This window comes from Budorcas taxicolor, chromosome 3 (genome assembly GCF_023091745.1).
Source record: "Budorcas taxicolor isolate Tak-1 chromosome 3, Takin1.1, whole genome shotgun sequence".
In the NCBI taxonomy this organism is placed as follows: domain Eukaryota; kingdom Metazoa; phylum Chordata; class Mammalia; order Artiodactyla; family Bovidae; genus Budorcas; species Budorcas taxicolor.
Genome location: NC_068912.1, coordinates 13093046 through 13116995, shown reverse-complemented (window position 1 = coordinate 13116995; position 23950 = coordinate 13093046). Strand labels below are relative to the sequence as shown.

The 23950-nt window shown below is 41.0% G+C and overlaps 2 protein-coding genes across 2 annotated transcripts in view; one reads left to right on the top strand and one right to left on the bottom strand.

The window, feature by feature from the left end:
- Nucleotides 1-10892: 10892 nt before the first annotated feature.
- Nucleotides 10893-11793, top strand: LOC128045497 (lathosterol oxidase-like). Its single transcript, XM_052637995.1, is given in 2 exon segments — nucleotides 10893-11555; nucleotides 11557-11793. Coding segments are annotated over 2 exon segments (900 nt in total).
- A 5653-nt stretch (nucleotides 11794-17446) lies between these two features.
- Nucleotides 17447-23950, bottom strand: part of CD5L (CD5 molecule like) — a 35026-nt gene continuing 28522 nt past the window's right edge. Inside the window, exon 6 of the mRNA XM_052637293.1 lies at nucleotides 17447-17814. Within this exon, the coding sequence (XP_052493253.1) occupies nucleotides 17447-17814 (368 nt within the window). The remainder of the gene's footprint in view (nucleotides 17815-23950) is intronic.

The following is a 23950-nucleotide window of genomic DNA, read 5'->3' as shown; positions in this document are numbered from 1 at the left end:
GAAGAGAGGCAAAAAGCAAAGGAGAAAAGGAAAGATATAAGCATCTGAATGCAGAGTTCCAAAGAATAGCAAAAAGAGATGAGAAAGCCTTCCTCAGGGATCAGTGAAAAGAAATAGAGGAAAACCACAGAATGGGGAAGACCAGAGATCTCTTCAAGAAATGTACCATGGGAACATTTCATGCAAAGATGGGCTTTATAAAGGACAGAAATGGTATGGACGTAAGAGAAGTGGAAGATATTAAGAAGAGGTGGCAAAAATACACAGAGGAACTGTACAAAAAAGATCTTCATGACCCGGAAAATCATGATGATGTGATCACTCATCTACAGCCAGACATTCTGGAATGTGAAGTCAAGTGGGCCTTAGAAAGCATCACTACGAACAAAGCTAGTGGAGGTGGTGGCATTCCAGTTGAGCTATTTCAAATACTGAAAGATGATGCTGTGAAAGTGCTGCACTCAATATGCCAGCAAATTTGGAAAACTCGGCAGTGGCCACAGGACTGGAAAAGGTCAGTTTTCATTCCAATCCCAAAGAAACACAATGCCAAAGAAGGCTTAAACTACTGCACAACTGCGCTCATCTCACATGCTAGTAAAGTAATGCTCAAAATTCTCGAAGCCAGGCTTCAGCAGTACATGAACCATGAACTACCTGATATTCAAGCTGGTTTCAGAAAAGACAGAGGAACCAGAGATCAAATTGCAAACATCTGCTGGATCATGGAAAAAGCAAGAGAGTTCCAGAAAAAACATCTATTTCTGCTTTATTGACTATGCCAAAGCCTTTGACTGTGTGGATCACAAGAAACTGTGGAAAATTCTGAAAGAGATGGGAATATCAGACCACCTGACCTGCCTCTTGAGAAATCTGTATGCAGGTCAGGAAGCAACAGATAGAACTGGACATGGAATAACAGACTGGTTTCAAATAGGGAAAGGAGTAGGTCAAGGCTGTATATTGTCACCCTGCTTATTTAATTTATATGCAGAGTACATCATGAGAATCACTGGACTAGAAGAAACACAAGGTGGAATCAAGATTGCTGGGAGAAATATCAATAACCTCAGATATGCAGATGACACCACCCTTATGGCAGAAAGTGAAGAGGAACTCAAAAGCCTCTTGATGAAAGTGAAAGAGGAGAGTGAAAAAGTTGGCTTAAAGCTCAACATTCAGAAAACGTAGATCATGGCATCCAGTCTCATCACTTTATGGGAAATAGATGGGGAAACAGTGGAAACAGTGTCAGACTTTAATTTTGAGGCTCCAAAACCACTGCAGATGGTGATTGCAGCCATGAAATTCAAAGACGCTTACTCCTTGGTAGAAAAGTTACGACCAACCTAGATAGCATGTTGAAAAGCAGAGACATTACTTTGCCGACTAAGGTCCATCTAGTCAAGGCTATGGTTTTTCCTGTGGTCATGTACGGATGTGGGAGTTGGACTGTGAAGAAGGCTGAGCGCCGAAGAATGATGCTTTTGAACTGTGGTGTTGGAGAAGACTCTTGAGAGTCGCTTGGAAGGCAAAGATATCCCATGAATCCATTCTGAAGGAGATCAACCTGGGATTTCTTTGGAAGGAATGATGCTAAAGCTGAAACTCCAGTACTTTGGCCACCTCATGCGAAGAGTTGACTCATTGGAAAAGACTCTGATGTTGGGAGGGATTGGAGGCAGGAGGAGAAGGGGACGACAGAGGATGAGGTGGCTGGATGGCATCACTGACTCGATGGACGTGAGTCTGAGCAAACTGCGGGAGTTGGTGATGGACAGAGAGGCCTGGCGAGCTGTGTGATTCATGGGGTTGCAAAGAGTCAGACAGACTGAGCGACTGAACTGAACCGAACTAACTGATAAAAAAACTGTGGAATAACAAAGAGAAACATAGACTACACCCTTAGCCAAATCACAGTCTAATGGAAAAGTAGATACACAGACAGATAATTATTAATGCATAGAAAGCAAATGCATGAATGGAATAAAGAAATACAACAATTGTATATATACAATTGTTGTGTGTGTGTGTGTGTGTGTGTGTGTGTATGTCTCTGTGTCTGTGTCTGTGTGTATGTATTGGCTTCCCAGGTGGCTCAGTGGGTAGAGAATCCACCTGCAATGCAGGAGACTCAGGAGACCTGGCTGGGTTCAATCCCTAGATGGAAAATATACCCTGGAGGAGGGCACGGCAATCCACTCCAGTATTCTTGCCTGGAGTATCCATGGACAGAGGAGCTTGGCAAGCTACTGTCCACACGATCACAAAGAGTCTGACACAACTGAAGCAACTGAGCATGCACTCATGCATACATATATATGCCCAGTGTGTTAATTTCCTATGAGGATCTCCTGTCTACCTAACTAGATGATAGACTCCTTGAAACTGACAATGTTACAGTATATTTTGGGAGCTCATTTCTTCCCTATAATTCCAAATGAGCTTTAGATACAAAGGTTTAGTGGTTATTAGATCTGTGCATGTGGATGTGTGTAAAGAAGAGAATCAGGTTCTCGAATAGATTGAAAAAAAAGAAAGAAAGAAATGAACTAAGATTGAAACTAAGAGATAATCATTAGGTCAACCAACTGTGGGTGCTAAGTCGCTCCAGTCATGTCTGACTCTGTGACCCTATGGACTGCAGCCCGCCGACTCCTCTGTCTATTGGATTCTCCAGACAAGAATACTGGAGTGGGTTGCTGTGCCCTCCTGCAGGGGATCTTCCCCACCCAGGGATTGAACCCACGTCTCTTAAATCTCTGCATTGACAGGCGGGTTCTTTATCACTAGTGCCACTGTTCCAGGAGGCGTAACAGTTCTAGATGAGGATATTTTTGTCTCCAGGGTCCACAGTTGAGAAAGGGCGAGTGCAGGACAAGGAATCAGTTAACCATTAGTTCATGGTGGAGAATAAAGATAAAAAGGACAAAGAGTGGTCATGCGGGCTATGGGCAGTTGGCATATAGTCATTGAGCCCTGCCATACTCATTCTCACATATTGCCCCTGCATCCTCGCTGTGGGAGCATTCATAAACGTCTTCCAGCTGGTCACATTTAATCAACTCATCTTCCGTCCCATTGCAGTTGACTTCTCAGATGAAGATTTTTTGTTTTTCATCCGCCAGGGGCTTATATAAATTACCACTGGGTGTCCCCTTGGCTGCTCCACAGCCCAGCTCCCGGCACAGCACTTCCACGTCTTTCATGTTCCAGCCGTCGTCACACACAGTGCCCCACTCGCCATTCCGTTCCACTTCCACCCGCCCTTCACAGCGATGGGGACCTCTCACCAGTCGCACTTTGGGTGAAGACTCTGCAAAGAAATGAGATATTGGCTGCAGATTAGGAATGGCCTAGAGAGTACTCAGGCATGTATGCAGTCTTCTTGGAATTCTTCTACCACTTTCAGGATGTGGAGAACTGAAGGGTGAGAAAGTGGGGGTCAAAGGGGAAGACAAGGAAGAGGAGCTCCAGGACTCCATCTCTGAGTTCTGGTTCTGCTACACTCTTTTATTATTATTATTATTATCTAAACTGTATTTCTACTTGGCCCTTGGTGAAACTTGGAAAAACAGGCTTAATATCCCTACCTTTGGATTTGGTACAAATAAGTGCTTCATATGATTACTTCAAAAGTATATTTTCTAACAGAAATTAAGATGCACGATGCTATAATGATCTTATCAATAAGTACATTGCATAAAATTTTAGTTTGTCTTGTAATTACCTTCCAGCCAAACAAAGTATAGTGTATATACATGCATTTTTGCGTGAAATTTGAACAAAGTCTGTATTTCAGTTAATAATACTGTATCACAAGTTAGCTCCCTGTTTGTTTGGTATTTCTTAACAACATAGTATACCTTTATATTCTCAGAATTGGATTAGAATTTTCAAGCCTCATTCAGTTTTTTTAAATCTAAGATAATAAACTTTCTAGATTAACAGCAGTAATCCTAGATGCCAAAATATGTGGAACTAAGTCAAGGTTTTGAGTGAATATAAATTAGAAATCTAGCATTCTATTCATACTAAGTCAAACAAGTGAAGTCAAAATGTCATAAGTGTTTTAGCTAACCAAAAAATCGTATGTTTTCTAAAATATATGTATTATGCAAACTATATATATATGTATACCAAAGCTTTTCTACTATGCTCAACAAAGGCTTGAGAGAGAACATCCAAAAAAAAAAAAGACTGAGAAACTGGAAAACATACACTAATGAAACTAAAACATGAAGCACTGAACATGAAATAGAAAAGTTGAAACAGACTAGATAAAAGTAAAAGGTCATCATATATCCAGTTGTTTTTAAACATGGTGGCTCATTAGAAATACATCTGGAGCTTTGGAAATAAAAAGCAGTCCCTCAGCATTTGAATTTTTCAAAATCTTCCTAGATAATTCTAATATGCATCTGGATTTTGAAAAGTGACTACAGGTTTTTCTATTAAATGGTAGTTTTAGTGATACAGAATTCTTTTATTTTTCTGTTGACCAGAAAAATGGTCAATGGTATTAATTGGCTACTAGATACATGATCACAATAGTAAAAGATGTTTATTAGTTTCATAATCAATAGCCAGACAAAAACAAAAAGATAACTACAATTTGCAAGCCATAATGGAAACATGATTAACCTAGCAATAAAAAATAAGTACATACAATTTGGGGAGTTAAGCAGGGTGCTGTGGTAAGTGTAAGTGCATAAATGCACATGTTCTCATCCACCCAGCCAGTCTAAGTCTTGTGGTTGTTGTATTTAATTCATTTTCATTTAAGTAAATTTTCTTTTTTCTTTAAAATGTATATATTTTATTTTATTTTTAATTTAAATTTACTCATTTTAATTCAAAGCTAGTTGCTTTATAATATTGTATTGGTTCTGCCACACATCAACATGAATCCGCTGCGGGAATACAGGTGTTCCTCATCCTAAACCCTCCTCCCACCTCCCTCCCTGTACCATCCCTCCAGGTCATCCCAGTGCACCAGCCCCAAGCATCCTGTATCGAACCTGGACTGGCGATTCATTTCTTATATGATATTATACATGTTTCAATGCCATTTCCCCAATTAAGTTAATTTTCAATATGTGTGATCCTATTACCATTTTCTTAATTTTTAAAGAAATTGTTTTAAGTTTATGTTGTGTATGTCTTTTCCTTCTCTTGTGTTTCCTGCCTAGAGAAGTTTCTTTAGCATTTGTGTAAAGCTGGTTTGGTGGTGCTGAGCTCTCTTAACTTTTGCTTGTTTGGAAAGCTTTTAATTTCTCCATCAAATCTGAATGAGAGTCTTGCTGGGTAATGTATTCTTGGTTGCAGGTTTTTCTTTCTTTGCTTTAAATATATCATACCATTCTCTTCTGTCTGGTAGAGTTTCTGTTGAGAAATCAGCTTACAACCTCATGGGAGTTCCCTTATATGTTATTTGTCATTTTTCCCTTGTTGCTTTTAATATTTTATCTTTGTCTTTAACTTTTGTCAGTTTGATTACTATGTGTGTGTCTCATTGTGTTCCTCCTTGAATTTATCCTGCCTGGGACTCTGCACTTCCTGGACTTGCTTAACTATTTCCTTTGCATCTTAGGGAAATTTTCATCTATAATTCAAGTATTTTCTTGGGTCCTTTCTCTCTCTCTTCTCCTTCTGGGACCCCTATAATGCAAACGTGGGTGTGTTTAATGTTGTTCCAGAGGCCTCTTAGTCTGGTCTTCATTGTTTTCATTCTTTTTTCTATATTCTGTTCTGTGGCAGTGATTTTCACCATGCAGTCCTCCGGGTCCCTTATCTGTTCTTCTGCCTCAGTTATTCTGCTACTGATTCCTTCTAGTGTGTGGTTCATCTCTGTTGGTTTTTTAGTTCTTACAGGCCTTTGGTAAACATCTCTTCCATCTTCTCCATTCTATGTCTGAGATCCTATGATCTTTACTATCATTATCTTCACTACCATTTACTGGGCTTCCCTGGTGGCTCAGAGGGTAAAGCGTCTGCCTCTAATACAGGAGACCTGGGTTCGATCCCTGGGTCAGGAAGATCCCCTGGAGAAGGAAATGGCAACCCACTCCAGTATTCTTGCCGGGAGAATCCCATGGATGGAATTGGGCTACAGTCCATGGGGTCGCAAAGAGTTGGACACGACTGAGAGACTTAACTTAACTTTAACTTAATTTCACTTAACTACTGGAAGGTTACCTATCTCTGCTTCACATAGTTGTTTTTCTGGGGCTTTATCTTCTCCCTTAATCTGGGACATAACCCTGTGATTTTTCATCCTGATTAACTTTCTGTAAGGTGGTTTTCATTCTAGCCACTGTGAGATTGTGGGTTTTTGACCAGAGATTGAACCTATTTCCCCTGCACTGAAAGCATGGAGATGTCTAGATATAATTTGAGCTAAACAAATTTAGCCCTCCTGGCACTCTCTCTCAGTATCAATGATCCAGTCCCAACCATCCTTGCTACTTCCCGTGACATTTCCCCATGTCCAAGAACCCAATTCAGAAGAAATACAGAGAGTACTGAGTAAGGGAAGAGTCAGAGCCTCAAAGTCTCAGAGCCCTAAAACTGGGTCTAGAAGATTCTCTGTGTTGGGAGTGGGAGATAGGCTTCACAGAGTCTCCAGATAAGTTCTGAGGAAACCAAGACTTAGACATGGAGTATAAAAGACTGTGTAGGAAGACAAGAGAAGAGCTTATCAGGAAACAAATTTCTGGATACTACATTCCAAGTACTGTTTTATGAACACAGAGAATAGTGATGATCAAGATAGCTAACACTTCTGTCCTCAAAAAGTTTCCTTTTAATAGGCCTGAAGCAGTCCCATCAATTCCTCTCAGCCCGAGAGATATAGTGATGAAGAAGATCTAGGTTTTTCAAGCCTCCAGGGAGAGGTCTGTTGTACCTGGAGGGACAACATTTGGACTTGTGGTTTGTAATCTATCAGACTATGAACAGTAACAACATGGAATGACTCAGACAACTGTATGAATGAAATATAATTTCTCAGGACCCAAATTTCTACTGCCTACATTGTCTGAACTCTGTGCAAACTCCGTAGATCTTGGCATAAACCCCAGAAGAAGTAGTTGGGTGAAAGAGGTCTGACCTAGTTCATTTTAAACTGCATTGAGAAGTTTATATTTGGTTTATTAATTTGTTCTTATTTCTCTCCTCTTCTATACTCTCTTGAGGGAAATGACATGAGGACTGGAGGTTAGAGACAAAAATTAAAATAGAGCTATAAAAAACTAAGAAAAGTTCCCATTGTTGCACTCTGAAGTTTAAGGCTGCCGCTACTGCTAAGTCGCCTCAGTCGTGTCCGACTCTGTGCGACCCCGTGGACTGCAGCCTACCAGGCTCCTCCATCCATGGGATCTTCCAGGCAAGAGTACTGGAGTGGGTTGCCATGTATATATAATTCAAGAAAAGTCATCTAGAAATAACTTCTGGAGCATTGTAACTAAGATTAAAGTTTGGATAGACATTATTTATGCTCTATCAAATATTTGATATCAGGATCATGCACAGGCTATTTTATTTTATTTTGAGTTATAAAATTTTCAGTTTACTTTTTATTTGGCCATGCCACATGCCATGTGGGATCTTACTTCCTCAAGCAGGGATCAAATCTACCACCCTGCATTGGAAGTGTGGCATCTTAACTGCTGCACCACCAGGGAAGCCCTCAAATTCTGGTTTTAAATAAGTTTTCCTTTTCCATGGAGTAGAGGACTAGATCACATTGTAGGAGAGAAGAAATATGTTTAAGAGAGAGAAAGAGAATACGTATCAAAGAAATGCAGCTAAAGGGAAGACAAGGGCTGAGAAGATTTAAAAGCTAGAGAGAAGAACAAAGGAGCTCATCAGGGCAGTTGTGTCCTAGACAGGGTTTTAGCCTACTTTATTAGCGAGGGCTTGAGAGACAAGGACCCGGGGTGGGTCCTCCCTCCCTGGGTATAAAGAGGGCAGCTGTCTCCTGGCAATTGCAGCAAGGCATAACCCTGGAGGCCAGAGGAGAAAAACCAGGTCATCTGAGTATTGGTCTGGGACCCAGAAACAGCATTTCTTTAAGGAAGCAAATTGACCCAGCAGGGTGTAAGGTCCTCCACATTCATAGCAGAGTTTGCAGCTGCCCCTCTCTCATAAAGCCTCTACTATCAAGAGAAAGAATAGGCTGAAGAGACAATGTCAAAGAAACTCATAATCCTCAACCAGTCCCCTTGATTTTTGGACCATCAGAAGCTTCCTCTTCCACAGACTAGTTCTCTTTGTGCCTCCCCATTCTCTCCTCAGTTGAACTGTTTGTGCTCTGCTGAAAGACTCCTTTAAGAGGTGGCCAGTGACCACTGAAATCCAGCCTGCACTCTGCTGATGAAGCCATGAGGTGCACAGAGGCTGGTGCATTTCTAGTTCAATGATAACATTAAAGTTGGCAGAGGGACCAGGAAGTAGTAGAATATAGAAGGGCAGAAGAAAGTTTACTTCCCAGGAGGTGAGGTGTCTTCTGAGCCTGAAAGAAAGCCATCTGCTTTGTTAGATGATGGAGCTAGAGCTGGGCTAGCGTCTTGGGTCATACAGGCCAAACGGAGAGGAATCCCTTTGCAGTATAAACCACTCAAATTTTCTCTAAGTTTTGGAAATGCAAAACTACCCATATAAGACTGAGTAGGTGGGTTGGGAAACCAGAAAGAAAATCTACTGTGGCTCTTTTGAAACACAGCCTCTCTCCCTGGCCCCAGGTATCAAAATTTCCACTCTCCAGAGCTGAAAGTCCACCCTCTTAGGACCCAAAAAAATCTTACCTAGAAGTCCAGGTCCAGTGCAAAAGCCTGAGGAAATAAAAAGAGAGAAAGAGAGAAAGAAGTGAATGAGATCAAGTAGTCAATTTTTGTTCAAAATCACAACTCTCTAGAAAGTTTTGTTGAACTTTGTGGGACAGAGAGGTAATTACACAGCCTCCAAGGTTAGACCTTGTTGGGACCTCCTCCTTCTCCTCCTTCTCCTCTTAAAATGACCAGCCTTACAAAACACATGGACGCTGACTAAGAGCCAAAAAGACCCACTCTACCATGGCTAACTAGACCTATCATGTTCCCTTTCCATCTGATGTTAGCTCTACCCCAGGCATGGATAGATTTGATTCTCTATGTTAATCTCTTAGATTGATCGGTGATGACCACCTAAACTAGAAGTGTAGTGATGCAGTATCTGAGTCCAACAGGAAAACATGTTGGAGGTTTCTGGGAAGATGTGTTGGGACCAGTGTGAGAGAAGCAAGAGCGACTCCATCTTAAAGCCTGTCATCCATCTTAAAGACTGGATGTGAACTGGGACTGAACCCTGTCCAAGAGTGAGAAAACTGTTGCTAGTGAAAACCAGGTCTGCTGGAGACTTCCCTCCCTACAGATGACAAACGGAGCTTGTAGTTGAGCTTAGGCTGCCCCTGTTAGATTAACCATGGAGATATCCCACTTGATGTATAATCATTGTCCACTCTCCACACACCCTTAACTTAACTGTTTGTTCTCCTAACACCTATTTGTTGTAAAACTCCGTCATATACAACAAACAGGTTGCTAACAAGTAACCAGTCACATAGCAGGGGATGGGGGAGGGGGGTATAAAACTGGGCCTCTCAGAAACATCAGGGTCCTTGTTGGGAACTGATTCCCCTTGGACCCGCTGGTGTAATAAACTGTAGTCCACTGTCTTGAGTGTCCTCTGAGGTGTGCTTTGTGACTCCAGATTCCACAACAGATGCACGGTTGGGGAGAATAAAGATGTCTGGAAAAGCAAATGAGAGGGTAACAGGCAGGAAGGCTAGGGGTCCTCAAGTGGAACAAACAAATTACAAGTGTCAAATATTGTTTCTTTTTCTTTTTCTTTTTTTTTCCTTCTCTCCCCCACGCCTGAGGTCAGGGTGGCAACCAAGAGGAACAAACCCACGACAAGGAGCAGGGGCTGGGTGGGGGCAGGAGGGCCTAGAGGAGCTACTCCACGTTCAAGGTCAGGAAGGGCAGTGGTGAGGAAATAGCCCTATTCCAAGGTAAGGAGCAGTGGCTGTGCTTTGCTGGAGCAGTCGTGAAGAGATACCTCACGTCCACGGTAAGAGAAACCGAAGTAAGATGGTAGGTGTTGCAAGAGGGCATCAGAGGGCAGACACACTGAAACCATACTCACAGAAAACTAGTCAATCTAACCACACTAGGACCACAGCCTTGTCTAACTCAATAAAACTGAGCCATGCCCTGAGGGGCCAACCAGGATTGGCGGGTCATGGTGGAGAGGTCTGACAGAATGTGGTCCACTGGAGAAGGGAATAGCAAACCACTTCAGTATTCTTTCCTTGAGAACCCAATGAACAGTATGAAAAGTCAAAATGATAGGATACTGAAAGAGGAACTCCCCAGGTCAGTAGGTGCCCAACACGCTACTGGAGATCAGTGGAGAAATAACTCCAGAAAGAATGAAGGGATGGAGCCAAAGCAAAAACAATACCCAGCTGTGGATGTGACTGGTGATAAAAGCAAGATCCAATGCTGTAAAGAGCAATATTGCATAGAAACCTGGAACGACAGGTCAATGAGTCAAGGCAAATTGGAAATGGTCAAAAAAGAGATGGCAAGAGTGAACATCAACATTCTAGGAATCAGCGAACTAAAATGGACTGAATGAGTGAATTTAACTCAGATGACCATTATATCTACTACTGTGGGCAGGAATCCCTCAGAAGAAATGGAGTAGCCATCTTGGTCAACAAAAGAGTCCGAAATGCAGACTTCGGCTGCTTGGCTGACCGCGGCGATCCACTAGCTGGAACTGCAGGTGCCCCGGAGGAACCAAGTTGGCGGCTGGGCCCGGGCGGCCAATTCTTTCTAGGGGCTAAGATGGATCTTGTACTCAGTATTGCAGATTATTATGTTTTTACACCGTACATATATCCAGCCACATGGCCAGAGGACAACATCTTCCGACAAGCTATCACTCTCCTGATTGTAACAAATCTTGGTGCTTTTATACTGTATTTCTTCTTTGCAACACTGAGTTATTATTTTGTCTATGATCATTTATTAATGAAACACCCACAATTTTTAAAGAATCAAGTCTCTCGAGAGATTGTGCATTCTGTCCAGTCAATGCCATGGATGAGCATCCCCACGGTTTTACTGTTCCTACTAGAGGTGAGAGGTTACAGCAGACTCTATGATGGCATAGGAGAGTTTCCATATGGCTGGTTTCAGCTTGCTGCTAGTGTCTTGTCCTTTCTCTTCTTCACTGACATGCTGATCGACTGGATTCACAGAGGCCTTCATCATAGACTTGTTTATAAGCGCTTACACAAACCTCATCATGTCTGGAAGATTCCAACTCCATTTGCGAGTCATGCTTTTCACCCTCTGGACGGCTTCCTTCAGAGTCTGCCTTACCACATATACCCTTTTATCTTCCCGTTACACAAGGTAGTTTATTTAGGCTTGTACATCTTGGTCAATATCTGGACAATTTCCATTCATGATGGTGATTTTCGTGTTCCCCAGCTCTTAAAGCCTTTTTATTAATGGCTCGGCTCATCACACAGACCACCATATGCTCTTTGACTATAATTATGGACAGTATTTCACCTTGTGGGATAGAATTGGAGGCTCATTCAGAAATCCCTCCTCCTTTGAGGGGACTGGACCTCTTAATTATGTGAAGAAAATGGCAGAAGAAAAGCACAATAGCCTTGGAGGAAATGGTTATAAAAATGAAAAATTATTCAATGGAGAGTGCACAAAGACTGAGTAGATTATTTCCCAATTATTAAAAAATTTTAATCAAGGAAAAATAATCTACATACGTTACCGCTAGGAGGCATAGCAAGTGAACAGGATCATTTGAAAAATCAGTATTGTGGGTATAGCTGAGGAATGCTCATAATGGTAGATCAAGGGAACATGCCATGTGTACCACTATTTTAACCTCAGGCTCCAAATACTGGATGTTGCTCTAAGGGACAAATTGTGTCTTTCTAGCCAGCAGATCTGTAATTTGTATAGCCTCAACAGCAGTTTTTTAAAGTAAGAGGATAGATTATTGAGGGGACTGGGCTATGTCCTTTTGCCTTAATTTGTGCATATTCATTAAAGTAAAATTCATTGTGTTTAATGATATCAAGACTAAACGGCACAACAAAGAAGTACTAATATGAAGATGATTCCTCATATCAGGAATGATTAAGTATTTGGTACAGTAAGTTCCCTATGTAAAAACAAGTTCCCTTCCGAGAGCCACGTTCGTAAGTCAAATTTGTCCAACAAAATTAGCTCATCTACCCAACCAACACAATTGGCTATATAGTACTGTTCTGTAATAGATTTATAAGACTTCTCACACAAATAATATGTAAACACAAAAAATAAACATCTTTACTTGTATAGTACAGTACCTTGAAAAGTACAGTAATATAGTATAGCAGATGGCACACGGGCTGTCATTGACTGAACAGGTGAGGAGAGTTACTAACTCAAGGAGGTGGGAGATGGAAAACCTCCAGATCATCAGCAATAGGGGATACCAGCTAAATCACCACTGCTTTTCTGCTTGCTTCAGACATCCTGGGCTTGAAATAAAAATACCGTACTCTACAGCACTGTACAGTAAAGTACACGAAAGCACAGCCACTTGTACAGGGTGCACGCATGTGACAGTGTACACTAGATATGTGAGCTTACCTGATGGGACATGCGAGCGCATGTCCTCATCTTTGAAGGTTAGAAACGTGAAGTTTTGTATGTAGGGGACTTACTGTGTTGATATGACAACTTGTGCTTTGTTCAAGTAGAAACATAGGTTTGAAAAAAATCATAATGTATTATCAGCTCAGTAACCTGATTAATAGCAGGTGTTACAAGATTATTGTCTTTCCAAACATGAAAAACTTACTCTCTGGCGACATTGTCAACTATTATGTTTTACTGATGAACAGATACATTGGGATTTTAGAAAACATTATTACTACCTTGATGTAATCCAGATCCGGGATTTAAAATTTTGATGGTTATTGTTTTCAATTGTTATTTAATAGGTGTAAAATGACGTGACTCTGAATATATGTAGAAAGGGAAATTTGATGCCCAGGTAATGTATTTAACACTACTGGTGTTTTTAATTAAATTGATGCACTGCACTTTTGATATGTTTCAAACTTACAATCCTGTGATCTCTATAAAAGGAAATAATTGCCAAATGTTTTAGGCCTATCACTGAAGATTAGTTTAGAAATCTTATTTTGACACCCTCCTGTTTCTTTACTTCTTCCCACTCCCTCTGTGAAAAGATTTAACAGATAACTTTCATTAAGAAATGTCATGTGTTGTAATATAAGTATGTTGAGAAAACATGTTTGCAAAGGTATTGTCTAATCTATTTATGTAAACAATAAAAGTTGATTATGAAAAAAAAAAAGAGTCTGAAATGCAGTACTTGAATGCAATCTCAAAAGCAACAGAATGATCTCTGTTCGTTTCCAAGGCAAATCATTCAATATCACAGCAATCCAACTCTGTGACCCAACCAGTAACGCTGAAGAAGCTGAAGTGTAAAGGTTCTATGAAGACCTACAAGACCTTTTGGAACTAACACCCAAAAAAGATGTCCTTTCCATTAGGGCGGACTGGAATGCAAAAGTAGGAAGTCAAGAAACACCTGGAGTAACAGGCAAATTTGGCCTTGAAATGTGGAATGAAGCAAGGCAATGACTAATAGAGTTTTGCCAAGAAAATGCACTGGGCGTAGCAAACACCCTCTTCCAACAACACAAGAGAAGACTCAACACGTGGACATCACCAGATGGTCAACACCGAAATCAGACTGATTATATTCCTTGCAGCCAAAGATGGAGAAGCTCTATACAGTCAACAAAAACAAGACCAGGAGCTGACTGTGGCTCAGATCATGAACTCCTTATTACCAAATTCAGACTGAAACTGAAGAAAGTAGGGAAAACCGCTAGACCATTCAGTTATGACCTAAATCAAATCCCTTACGATTATACAGTGGCAGTGAGAAATAGATTTAACAGCCTAGATCTGATAGACAGAGTGCCTGATGAACTGTGGACTGAGGTTCGTGACATTGTACAGGAGACAGGGATCAAGACCATCCCCATGGAAAAGAAATGCAAAAAGGCAAAGTGGCTGCCTGGGTAGGCCTTAGAAATAGCTGTGAAAAGAAGAGAGGTGAAAAACAAAGGAGAAAAGGAAAGATATAAGCATCTGAATGCAGAGTTCCACAGAATTGCAAGAAGAGATAAGAAAGCCTTCTTCACCAATCAGTGCAAAGAAATAGAGGAAAACAATAGAATGGGAAAGACTAGAGAGCTCTTCAAGAAAATTAGAGATACCAAGGGAACATTTCATGCAAAGATGGGCTCGATAAAGGACAGAAATAGAATGGACCTACCAGAAGCAGAAGATATTAAGAAGAGGTGGCAAGAATACTCAGAAGAACTATACATAAACGATTTTCACGACCCAGATAATTACGGTGGTGTGATCAGTAATCTAGAGCCAGACATCCTGGAATGTGAAGTCAAGTGGGCCTTAGAAAGCATCACTACAAACAAAGCTAACAGAGATGATGGAATTCCAGTTGAGATTTCAAATCCTGCAAGATGATGCTGTGAAACTGCTGCACTTGATATGCCAGCAAATATGGAAAACTCGGCAGTGGCCACAGGAATGGAAAAGGTCAGGTTTCTTTCCAGTCTCAAAGAAAGGCAATGCCAAAGAAGGCTCAAACTACCTCACAATTGCACTCATCTCACATGCAATGGTACCCCACTCCAGTACTCTTGCCTGGAAAGTCCCATGGACGCAGGAGACTGGTGAGCTGCAGTCCATGAGGTCGCTGAGGGTCAGACACGACTGAGTGACTTCCCTTTCACTTTTCACTTTCATGCATTGGAGAAGGAAATGGCAACCCACTCCAGTGTTATTGCCTGAGAATCCCAGGGACGAGGGAGCCTGGTGGTGCCATCTATGGGGTTGCATAGAATCAGACACGACTGAAGCGACTAACAGCAGCACATGCTAGTAAAGTAATGCTCAAAATTCTCTAAGCCAGGCTTCAGCAATACGTGGACCATGAACTTCCTGATGTTCAAGCTGGTTTTAGAAAAGGCTGAGGAGCCAGAGATCAAATTGCCAACATCTGCTGGATCATAGAAAAAGCAAGAGAGTTCCAGAAAAACATCTATTTCTGCTTTATTGACTATGCCAAAGCCTTTGACTGTGTGGATCACAATAACCTGTAGAAGATTCTGAAAGACATGGGAATACCAGACCACCTGACCTGCCTCTTGAGAAATCTGTATGCAGGTCAGGAAGCAACAGTTAGAACTGGACATGGAACAACAGACTGGTTCCAAATAGGAAAAGGAGTACGTCAAGGCTGTTTGTTGTCACCCTGCTTATTTAACTTATATGCAGAGTACATCATGAGAAACACTGGACTAGAAGAAACACAAGCTGGAATCAAGATTGCTGGGAGAAATATCGATAACCTCAGATATGCAGATGACACCACACTTATGGCAGAAAGTGAAGAAGAACTCAAAAGCCTCTTGATGAAAGTGAAAGTGGAGAGTGAAAAGTTGATTTAAAGCTCAACATTCAGAAAACGAAGATCATGGCATCCAGTCCCATCACTTCATGGGAAATAGATGGGGAAACAGTTCAAACAGTGTCAGACTTTATTTTTGGGGGCTCCAAAATCACTGCAGATGGTGACTGCAGCCATGAACTTAAAAGACGCTTACTCCTTGGAAGAAAAGTTATGACCAACCTAGATAGCATATTGAAAAGCAGAGACATTTCTTTGCCGACTAAAGTCTGTCTAGTCAAGGTTATGGTTTCTTCTGTGGTCATGTATGGTTGTGAGAGTTGGACTGTGAAGAAGGCTGAGCACCGAAAAATTGATGCTTTTGAACTGTGGTGTTGCAGAAGGCTCTTGAGAGTCCTTTGGATTATAATGAGGTCCAACCAGTCCATTCTGAAGGAGATCAGCCCTGGGTGTTCTTTGGAAGGAATGATGCTAAAGTTGAAACTCCAGTACTTTGGCCACCTCATGCAAAGAGTTGACTCATTGGAAAAGACTCTGATGCAGGGAGGGATTGAGGGCAGGAGGAGAAGGGGACGACAGAGGATGAGGTGGCTGGATGGCATCTCTGACTTGATGGATTTGAGTCTGAGTGAACTCCAGGAGTTGGTGATAGACAGGGAGGCCTGGCGTGCTGTGATTCATGGGGTCGCAAAGAGTCAGACACGACTGAGTGACTGAACTGAACTGAACTAACTGATAAAAAACTGGAATAACAAAGAGAAACATAGACTAGATCCTTAGCCAAATCACAGTCTAATGGAAAAGTAGATAGACATACAAAAAATTATTAATGCATAGACAGCAAATATATGAATGTAATAAAGAAACACAACAATTGTATATATACAATTGTTGAATATGTGTGTGTGTGTGTGTGTGTGTGTCTGTGTGTCTGTGTCTGTGTCTGTGTCTGTGTGTATGTATTGGCTTCCCAGGTGGCTCAGTGGGTAGAGAATCCACCTGCAATGCAGGAGACTCAGGAGACCTGGCTGGGTTCAATCCCTAGATGGAAAAGATCCCCTGGAGGAGGGCACGGCAACCCACTCCAGTATTCTTGCCTGGAGTATCCATGGACAGAGGAGCTTGGCAAGCTACTGTGCATACGATCACAAAGAGTCCGACACAACTGAAGCAACTGAGCATGCACTCATGCATACATATATATGCCCAGTTGTTGTGTGTTAATTTCCTATGAGGATCTCCAGTCTACCTAACTAGCTGATAGACTCCTTGAAACTGACAAAGTTACAGTATATTTTGGGAGCTCATTTCTTCCCTATAATTCCAAATGAGCTTTAGATACAAAGGTTTAGTGGTCATTAGATCTGTGCATGTGGATGTGTGTAAAGAAGAGAATCAGGTTCTCGGATAGATAGAAAAAAAAGAAAGAAAGAAAGGAACTAAGATTGAAACTAAGAGATAATCATTAGGTCAACCAACTGTGGGTGCTAAGTCGCTCCAGTCATGTCCGACTCTGTGTGACCCTATGGACTGCAGCCCGCCGACTCCTCTGTCTATTGGATTCTCCAGACAAGAATACTGGAGTGGGTTGCTGTGCCCTCCTGCAGGGGATCTTCCCCACCCAGGGATTGAACCCACGTCTCTTAAGTCTCTGCATTGGCAGGCTGGTTCTTTATCACTAGTGCCACTGTTCCAGGAGGCATAACAGTTCTAGATGAGGATATTTTTGTCTCCAGGGTCCACAGTTGAGAAAGGGCGAGTGCAGGACAAGGAATCAGTTAACCATTAGTTCACGGTGGAGAATAAAGATAAAGAGGACAAAGAGTGGTCATGCGGGCTATGGGCAGTTGGCATATAGTCCTTGAGCCCTGCCATACTCACTCTCACATATTGCCCCTGCATCCTCGCTGTGGGAGCAATCATAAACGTCTTCCAGCTGGTCACATTTAATCAATTTATCTTCCGTCCCCCTGCAGTTGACTTCTTGGATGAAGATTTTTTGTTTTTCATCCGCCAGGGGCTTATATAAATTACCACTGGGTGTCCCCTTGGCTGCTCCACAGTCCAGCTCCCGGCACACCACTTCCACATCTTTCATGTTCCAGCCGTCGTCACACACAGTGCCCCACTCGCCATTCCGTTCCACTTCCACCCGCCCTTCACAGCGATGGGGACCTCCCACCAGTCGCACTTTGGGTGAAGACTCTGCAAAGAAATGAGATATTGGCTGCAGATTAGGAGTGGCCTAGAGAGTACTCAGGCATGTATGCAGTCTTCTTGGAATTCTTCTACCACTTTCAGGATGTGGAGAACTGAAGGGTGAGAAAGTGGGGGTCAAAAGGGTAGACAAGGAAGAGGAGCTCCAGGACTCCATCTCTGAGTTCTGGTTCTGCTACACTCTTTTATTATTATCATAATTTAAGCTGTATTTCTACTCGGCCCTTGGTGAAACTTGGAAAAACAGGCTTAATATCCCTACCTTTGGATTTGGTACAAATAAGTGCTTCATATGAGTATTTCAAAAGTATATTTCCTACAGGAATTCAGATGCACAATGCTATAATGATCATATCAATAATACGTTGCATAAAATTTTAGTTTGTCTTGTAATTACCTTCCAGCCAAACAAAGTATAGCATATATACATGCATTTTTGTGTGAAATTTGAACAAAATCTGTATTTCAGTTAATAATGCTGCTAAGTCGCTTCAGTCGTGTCTGACTCTGTGCAACCTCGTAGACTGCAGTCTACCAGGCACCTTCATCCATGGGATTTTCCAGGCAAGAGTACTAGAGTGGGTTGCCATTGTACTATATCACAAGTTAGCTTGCTGTTTGTTTGGTTTTTCTTAACAACATAGTATACCTTTATATTCTCAGAATTGGATTGGAACTTTCAAGCCTCATTCAGTTTTTTAAAAATCTAAGATAATAAACTTTCTAAATTACCAGCAGTAACCCTAGATGCCAAAATATGTGGAACTAATTGAAGGTTTTGAGTGAATATCAATTAGAAATTTAGCATTCTATTCATACTAGGTCAAACAAGTGAAATCAAAATGTCATAAGTGTTTTAGCTAAGCAAAAAATCGTATGTTTTCTAAAATACATGTATTATACAAACTATATATATATGTATACCAAAGCTTTTCTACTATGCTCAATAAAGGCTTGAGAGAAAACATCAGAAAAAAAAAAAAAAAAAGACTGAGAAGCTGGAAAACATACACTAAATGAAACTAAAACATGAAGCACTGAACATGAAATAGAAAAATTGAAACAGACTAGATAAAAGTAAAAGGTCATCATATATCCAGTTGTTTTTAAACATGGTGGCTCATTAGAAATACATCTGGAGCTTTGGAAATAAAAAGCAGTCCCTCAGCATTTGAATTTTTCAAAATCTTCCTAGATAATTCTAATATGCATCTGGATTTTGAAAAGTGACTACAGGTTTTTCTATTAAATGGTAGTTTTAGTGATACAGAATTTTTTTATTTTTCTGTTGACTGGAAAAATGGTCAATGGTATTAAGTGGCTACTAGTTATATGATCACAATAGTAAAAGATGTTTATTAATTTCACAATCAACAGACAGACAAAAAATAAAAGATAACTACAGTTGCAAGCCATAATGGAAACATGATTAACCTAGTAATATAAAATAATTACATACACTTTGGGGAGTTAAGTAGAGTGCTGTGGTAAGTGTAAGTGCATACCTACACATGTTCTCATCCACCCAATCAGTCTAAGTCTTGTAGTTGGTGTATTTAATTCATTTACATTTGTTAATTTTCAATATGTATGATCCTATTACCATTTTCTTCATTGTTTTAGGTTTATGTTGTGTACGTTTTTTCCTTCTCTTGTGTTTCCTGCCTAGAGAAGTTTCTTTAGCATTTGTTGTAAAGCTGGTTTGGTGGTGCTGAGCTCTCTTAACTTTTGCTTGTTTGGAAAGCTTTTGATTTCTCCATCAAATCTGAATGAGAGTCTTGCTGGGTAATGTATTCTTGGTTGCAGGTTTTTCTTTCTTCACTTAAAATATATCATACCATTGTCTTCTGGCTCGTAGAGTTTCTGTTGAGAAATCAGCTTACAGCCTCATGGGAGTTCCCTTATATGTTATTTGTCATTTTTCCCTTGTTGCTTTTAATATTTTATCTTTGCCTTTAACTTTTGTCAGTTTGATTACTATGTGTGTGTCTCATTGTGTTCCTCCTTGAATTTATCCTGCCTGGGACTCTGCACTTCCTGGACTTGTTTAAATATTTCTTTTCCATCTTAGGGAAATTTTCATCCATTATTCAAATATTTTCTTGGGTCCTTTCTCTCTCTCTTCTCCTTCTGGGACCCCTATAATGCAAACGCGGGTGTGTTTAATGTTGTCCCAGAGGCCTGTTAGTCTGGTCTTCATTGTTTTCATTCTTTTTTCTATATTCTGTTCTGTGGCAGTGATTTTCACCATGCAGCCCTCCGGGTCCCTTATCTGTTCTTCTGCCTCAGTTATTCTGCTACTGATTCCTTCTAGTGTGTGGTTCATCTCTGTTGGTTTTTTAGTTCTTACAGGCCTTTGGTAAACATCTCTTCCATCTTCTCCATTCTATGTCTGAGATCCTATGATCTTTACTATCATTATCTTAACTATCATTATTCTGAATTATGTTACTGGAAGGTTACCTATCTGTACTTCACATAGTTGTTTTTCTGGGGCTTTATCTTCTCCCTTAATCTGGAACATAACCCTGTCATTTTTCATCCTGATTAACTTTCTGTAACATGGTTTTCATTCTAGCCACTGTGAGATTGTGGGGTTTTGACCAGAGATTGTATCTATTTCCCCTGCACTGAAAGCATGGAGATGTCTAGACATAATTTGGGCTAAACAACCTGACTCTCTCTCTCAGTATCAATGATCCACTCCCAACCATTCTTGATACTTCCAATAACACTTTCCCATGTCCAAGAACCTAGCTCAGAAGAAATACAGAGAGTGCTGGGTAAGAGAAAGTCAGAGCCTCAAAGTCTCAGAGCCCTAAAACTGGGTCTAGAAGATTCTATGTGTTGGGAGTGGGAGATGGGCTTCACAGAGTCTCCAGGTAAGTTCTGAGGAAACCAAGACTTAGACCATGGAAAAGAAATGCAAAAAAAGCAAAATGGCTGTCTGGGGAGGCCTTACAAATAACTGTGAAAAGAAAAGAGGTGAAAAACAAAGGAGAAAAGGAAAAATATAAGCATCTGAATGCAGAGTTCCAAAGAATAGCAAGAAGAGATAAGAAAGCCTTCTTCAGTGATCAATGCAAAGAAACAGAGGAAAACAGCAGAATGGGAAAGACTAGAGGTCTCTTCAAGAAAATTAGAGATACCAAGGGAATATTTCATGCAAAGATGGGCTCGATAAAGGACAGAAATGGTCTGGACCTAACAGAAGCAGAAGATATTAAGAAGAGGTGGCAAGAATACACAGAAAACTGTACAAAAATGATCTTCATGACCAAGATAATCACGATGCTATGGTCACTCATCTAGAGCCAGACATCCTGGAATGTGAAGTCAAGTGGGCCTTGGAAAACATCACTATGAACAAAGCTAGTGGAGGTAATGGGATTCCAGTTGAGCTATTTCAAATCCTGAAAGATGATGCTGTCAAAGTGCTGCACTCACCATGCCACCAAATTTGGAAAACTCAGCCGTCGCCACAGTACTGGAAAAGGTCAGTTTTCATTCCAATCCCAAAGAAAGGCAATGCCAAAGAATGCTCAAACTACGCCACAGCTGCACTCATCTCACATGCTAGTAAAGTAATGCTCAAAATTCTCCAAGCCAGGCTTCAGCAATATGTGAACTGTGAACTTCCTGATGTTCAAGCTGGTTTTAGAAAAGGCAGAGGAACCAGAGATCAAATTGCCAAATCTGCTGGATCATGGAAGAAGCAAGAGAGTTCCAGAAAAACATCTATTTCTGCTTTATTGACTATACCAAATCCTTTTACTGTGTGGATCACAATAAACTGGAAAATTCTGAGAGAGATGGGAATACTTGTCAGGGGCCAGCGTGAGGAACTCCGCCCATGGCAAAGGTCATGAGGAAGGAGGCTTGGCATACGCAAAGGCGTGATCAAGCCTCAGGAAACTCCCTATTCCTGAGCATCTAACCCCAAAACCAGAGTCTGTTTTATGCTTTCCTCCATAACCGTTTTTCTTGGAGAAGGAGTAAACGTGCAGCTCCAAGGCAATAAAAATTCTTGGGGGTGACAAGAGTGTTTCAGATTACAGACTCCTCTGAAGGTTATCTAGCCTGCCTGTATAGGTTCGTCTGGCCACATGTGATTGTTTACAGCCTCCCAATCTGAGAGGCACGAGATGTTTTAGACTTACTAAAGGCAAATTCTTTTGGGGAGTTAGAAATTATTAGTATAGTGGGTTGGTTAGGAATTATATTGGTGAAGGGTTTTTCATTTGTTGTGTCAATAATTGCTGCTAATTCCCTGCTCTGGGTGGGACAAGGATGTCTCAGATCACACCTCTCTGCTGACAGACTAGCTTGTGTGACAGGATTATCCATACTCCTGCCACTACACACATGATTGTTTACTACCTCTCAACCATAAACAGCACAGAGAGTTTTGGAGTATTTTGAGAGTCTTAATTAGCATAGGGCTTTTTCTTCTTGTTGAGTCAATGATTGCCGCCAGGCCTCCATATCCCTAGGCACCTGGGAATATATTAATCAATGTATTTGGAATATAGTAAAGGAAATATAGTAGTTTTTGATGTTAGCAATACTAAACTTTTTGAGTTAATGGATTTTCTCTTTTGTAATAGATCACTGTACTTTGTTATAAATCACTGTGTCCTTGCTATGGAAAAATGTAACTTTATCACTATCTTAAGACTAAATAGATCTTAAGGGGAGCATTGGTGAAAGGATTTTCATTTGTTGGGCTGATGTTTGCTGCTAAATCTCCATGTTCCCTACCCTTATAATGAATATAACTAGCATATAGGAAGAAGTAAGTATTAACCTTTAAGCATATAGGAGAAATAAGCATTAACCTTTAAGATTAATCATGTTAACCTTGGGTTAAATAAATTCCTTTCTTGACTGTAACTCACTACACCTTCACCCTATAGGAATGTAACTTTATTTGGAGGGTGGTGCCTGGTTTAAGAAAAAACACCTTTGGAAGAAATAAGTTTTCCAGTTATCAGGAAGAAAGGATCATAAAATCCCTAAGACCTTTTTATGCGAAACACCTGATTTTGATAAAGGTAGGGACTGCTGAACCCCGTGTATATATAAGCAAACCCCAAAATAAAGAAATCGATTCAGTTTCCAGAAAGACTGATTCCCCCATGTCGCTTCTTTCTTGTCCCCGTTTTTCTGGCTGAATTCCCATCTGGAGCATGGATGCTATTCCATGTAATCCAAGCTATTCAGCCTCTTTTTCTCCACTAATCTTCCTACTACACTATCCGTTTCTTTCTTGCTCCCATTTCTCTGGCTGAATTCCCATCCGGATTCAGCCTCCTTTTCTCCACTACACTATCTCCTACTACACTATCCGTTTCTAATCTCTCTATATGTCTGTAATTAAATATGTATTTTTCCAAAGACGCTGACGCCATCCCCCCACCTTCGAATCACCCTGGATCCACCGGGGCTAGACCCCGGCAAATACCTAACCACCTGACCTGCCTCTTGAGAAATCTGTATGCAGGTCAGTTAGCACCAGTTAGAACTGGACATGGAACAACAGACTGGTTCCAAATAGGAAAAGGAGTACGTCAAGGCTGTATACTTCACCCTGCTTATTTAACTTATATACAAAGTACATCATGAGAAACGCTGGACTGGAAGAGATGCAAGCTGGAATCAAGATTGCCGGGAGAAATACCAATAACCTCAGATATGCAGATGACACCATCCTTATGGCAGAAAGTGAAGAGGAACTCAAAAGTCTCTTGATGAAAGTGAAAGTGGAGAGTGAAAAAGTTGGCTTAAAGCTCAACATTCAGAAAACGAAGATCATGGCATCTGGTCTCATCACTTCATGGGAAATAGATGGGGAAACAGGGGAAACAGTGGAAACAGTGTCAGACTTTATTTGAGGGGGGCTCCAAAATCACTGCAGATGGTGATTGTAGCCATGAACTTAAAAGATGCTTACTCCTTGGAAGATAAGTTATGACCAACCTTGATAGTATATTCAAGAGCAGAGACATTACTTTGCCGACTAAGGTCTGTCTAGTCAAGGCTATGGTTTTTCCTGTGGTCATATATGGATGTGAGAGTTGGACTGTGAAGAAAGCTGAGTGCCGAAGAATTGATGCTTTTGAAC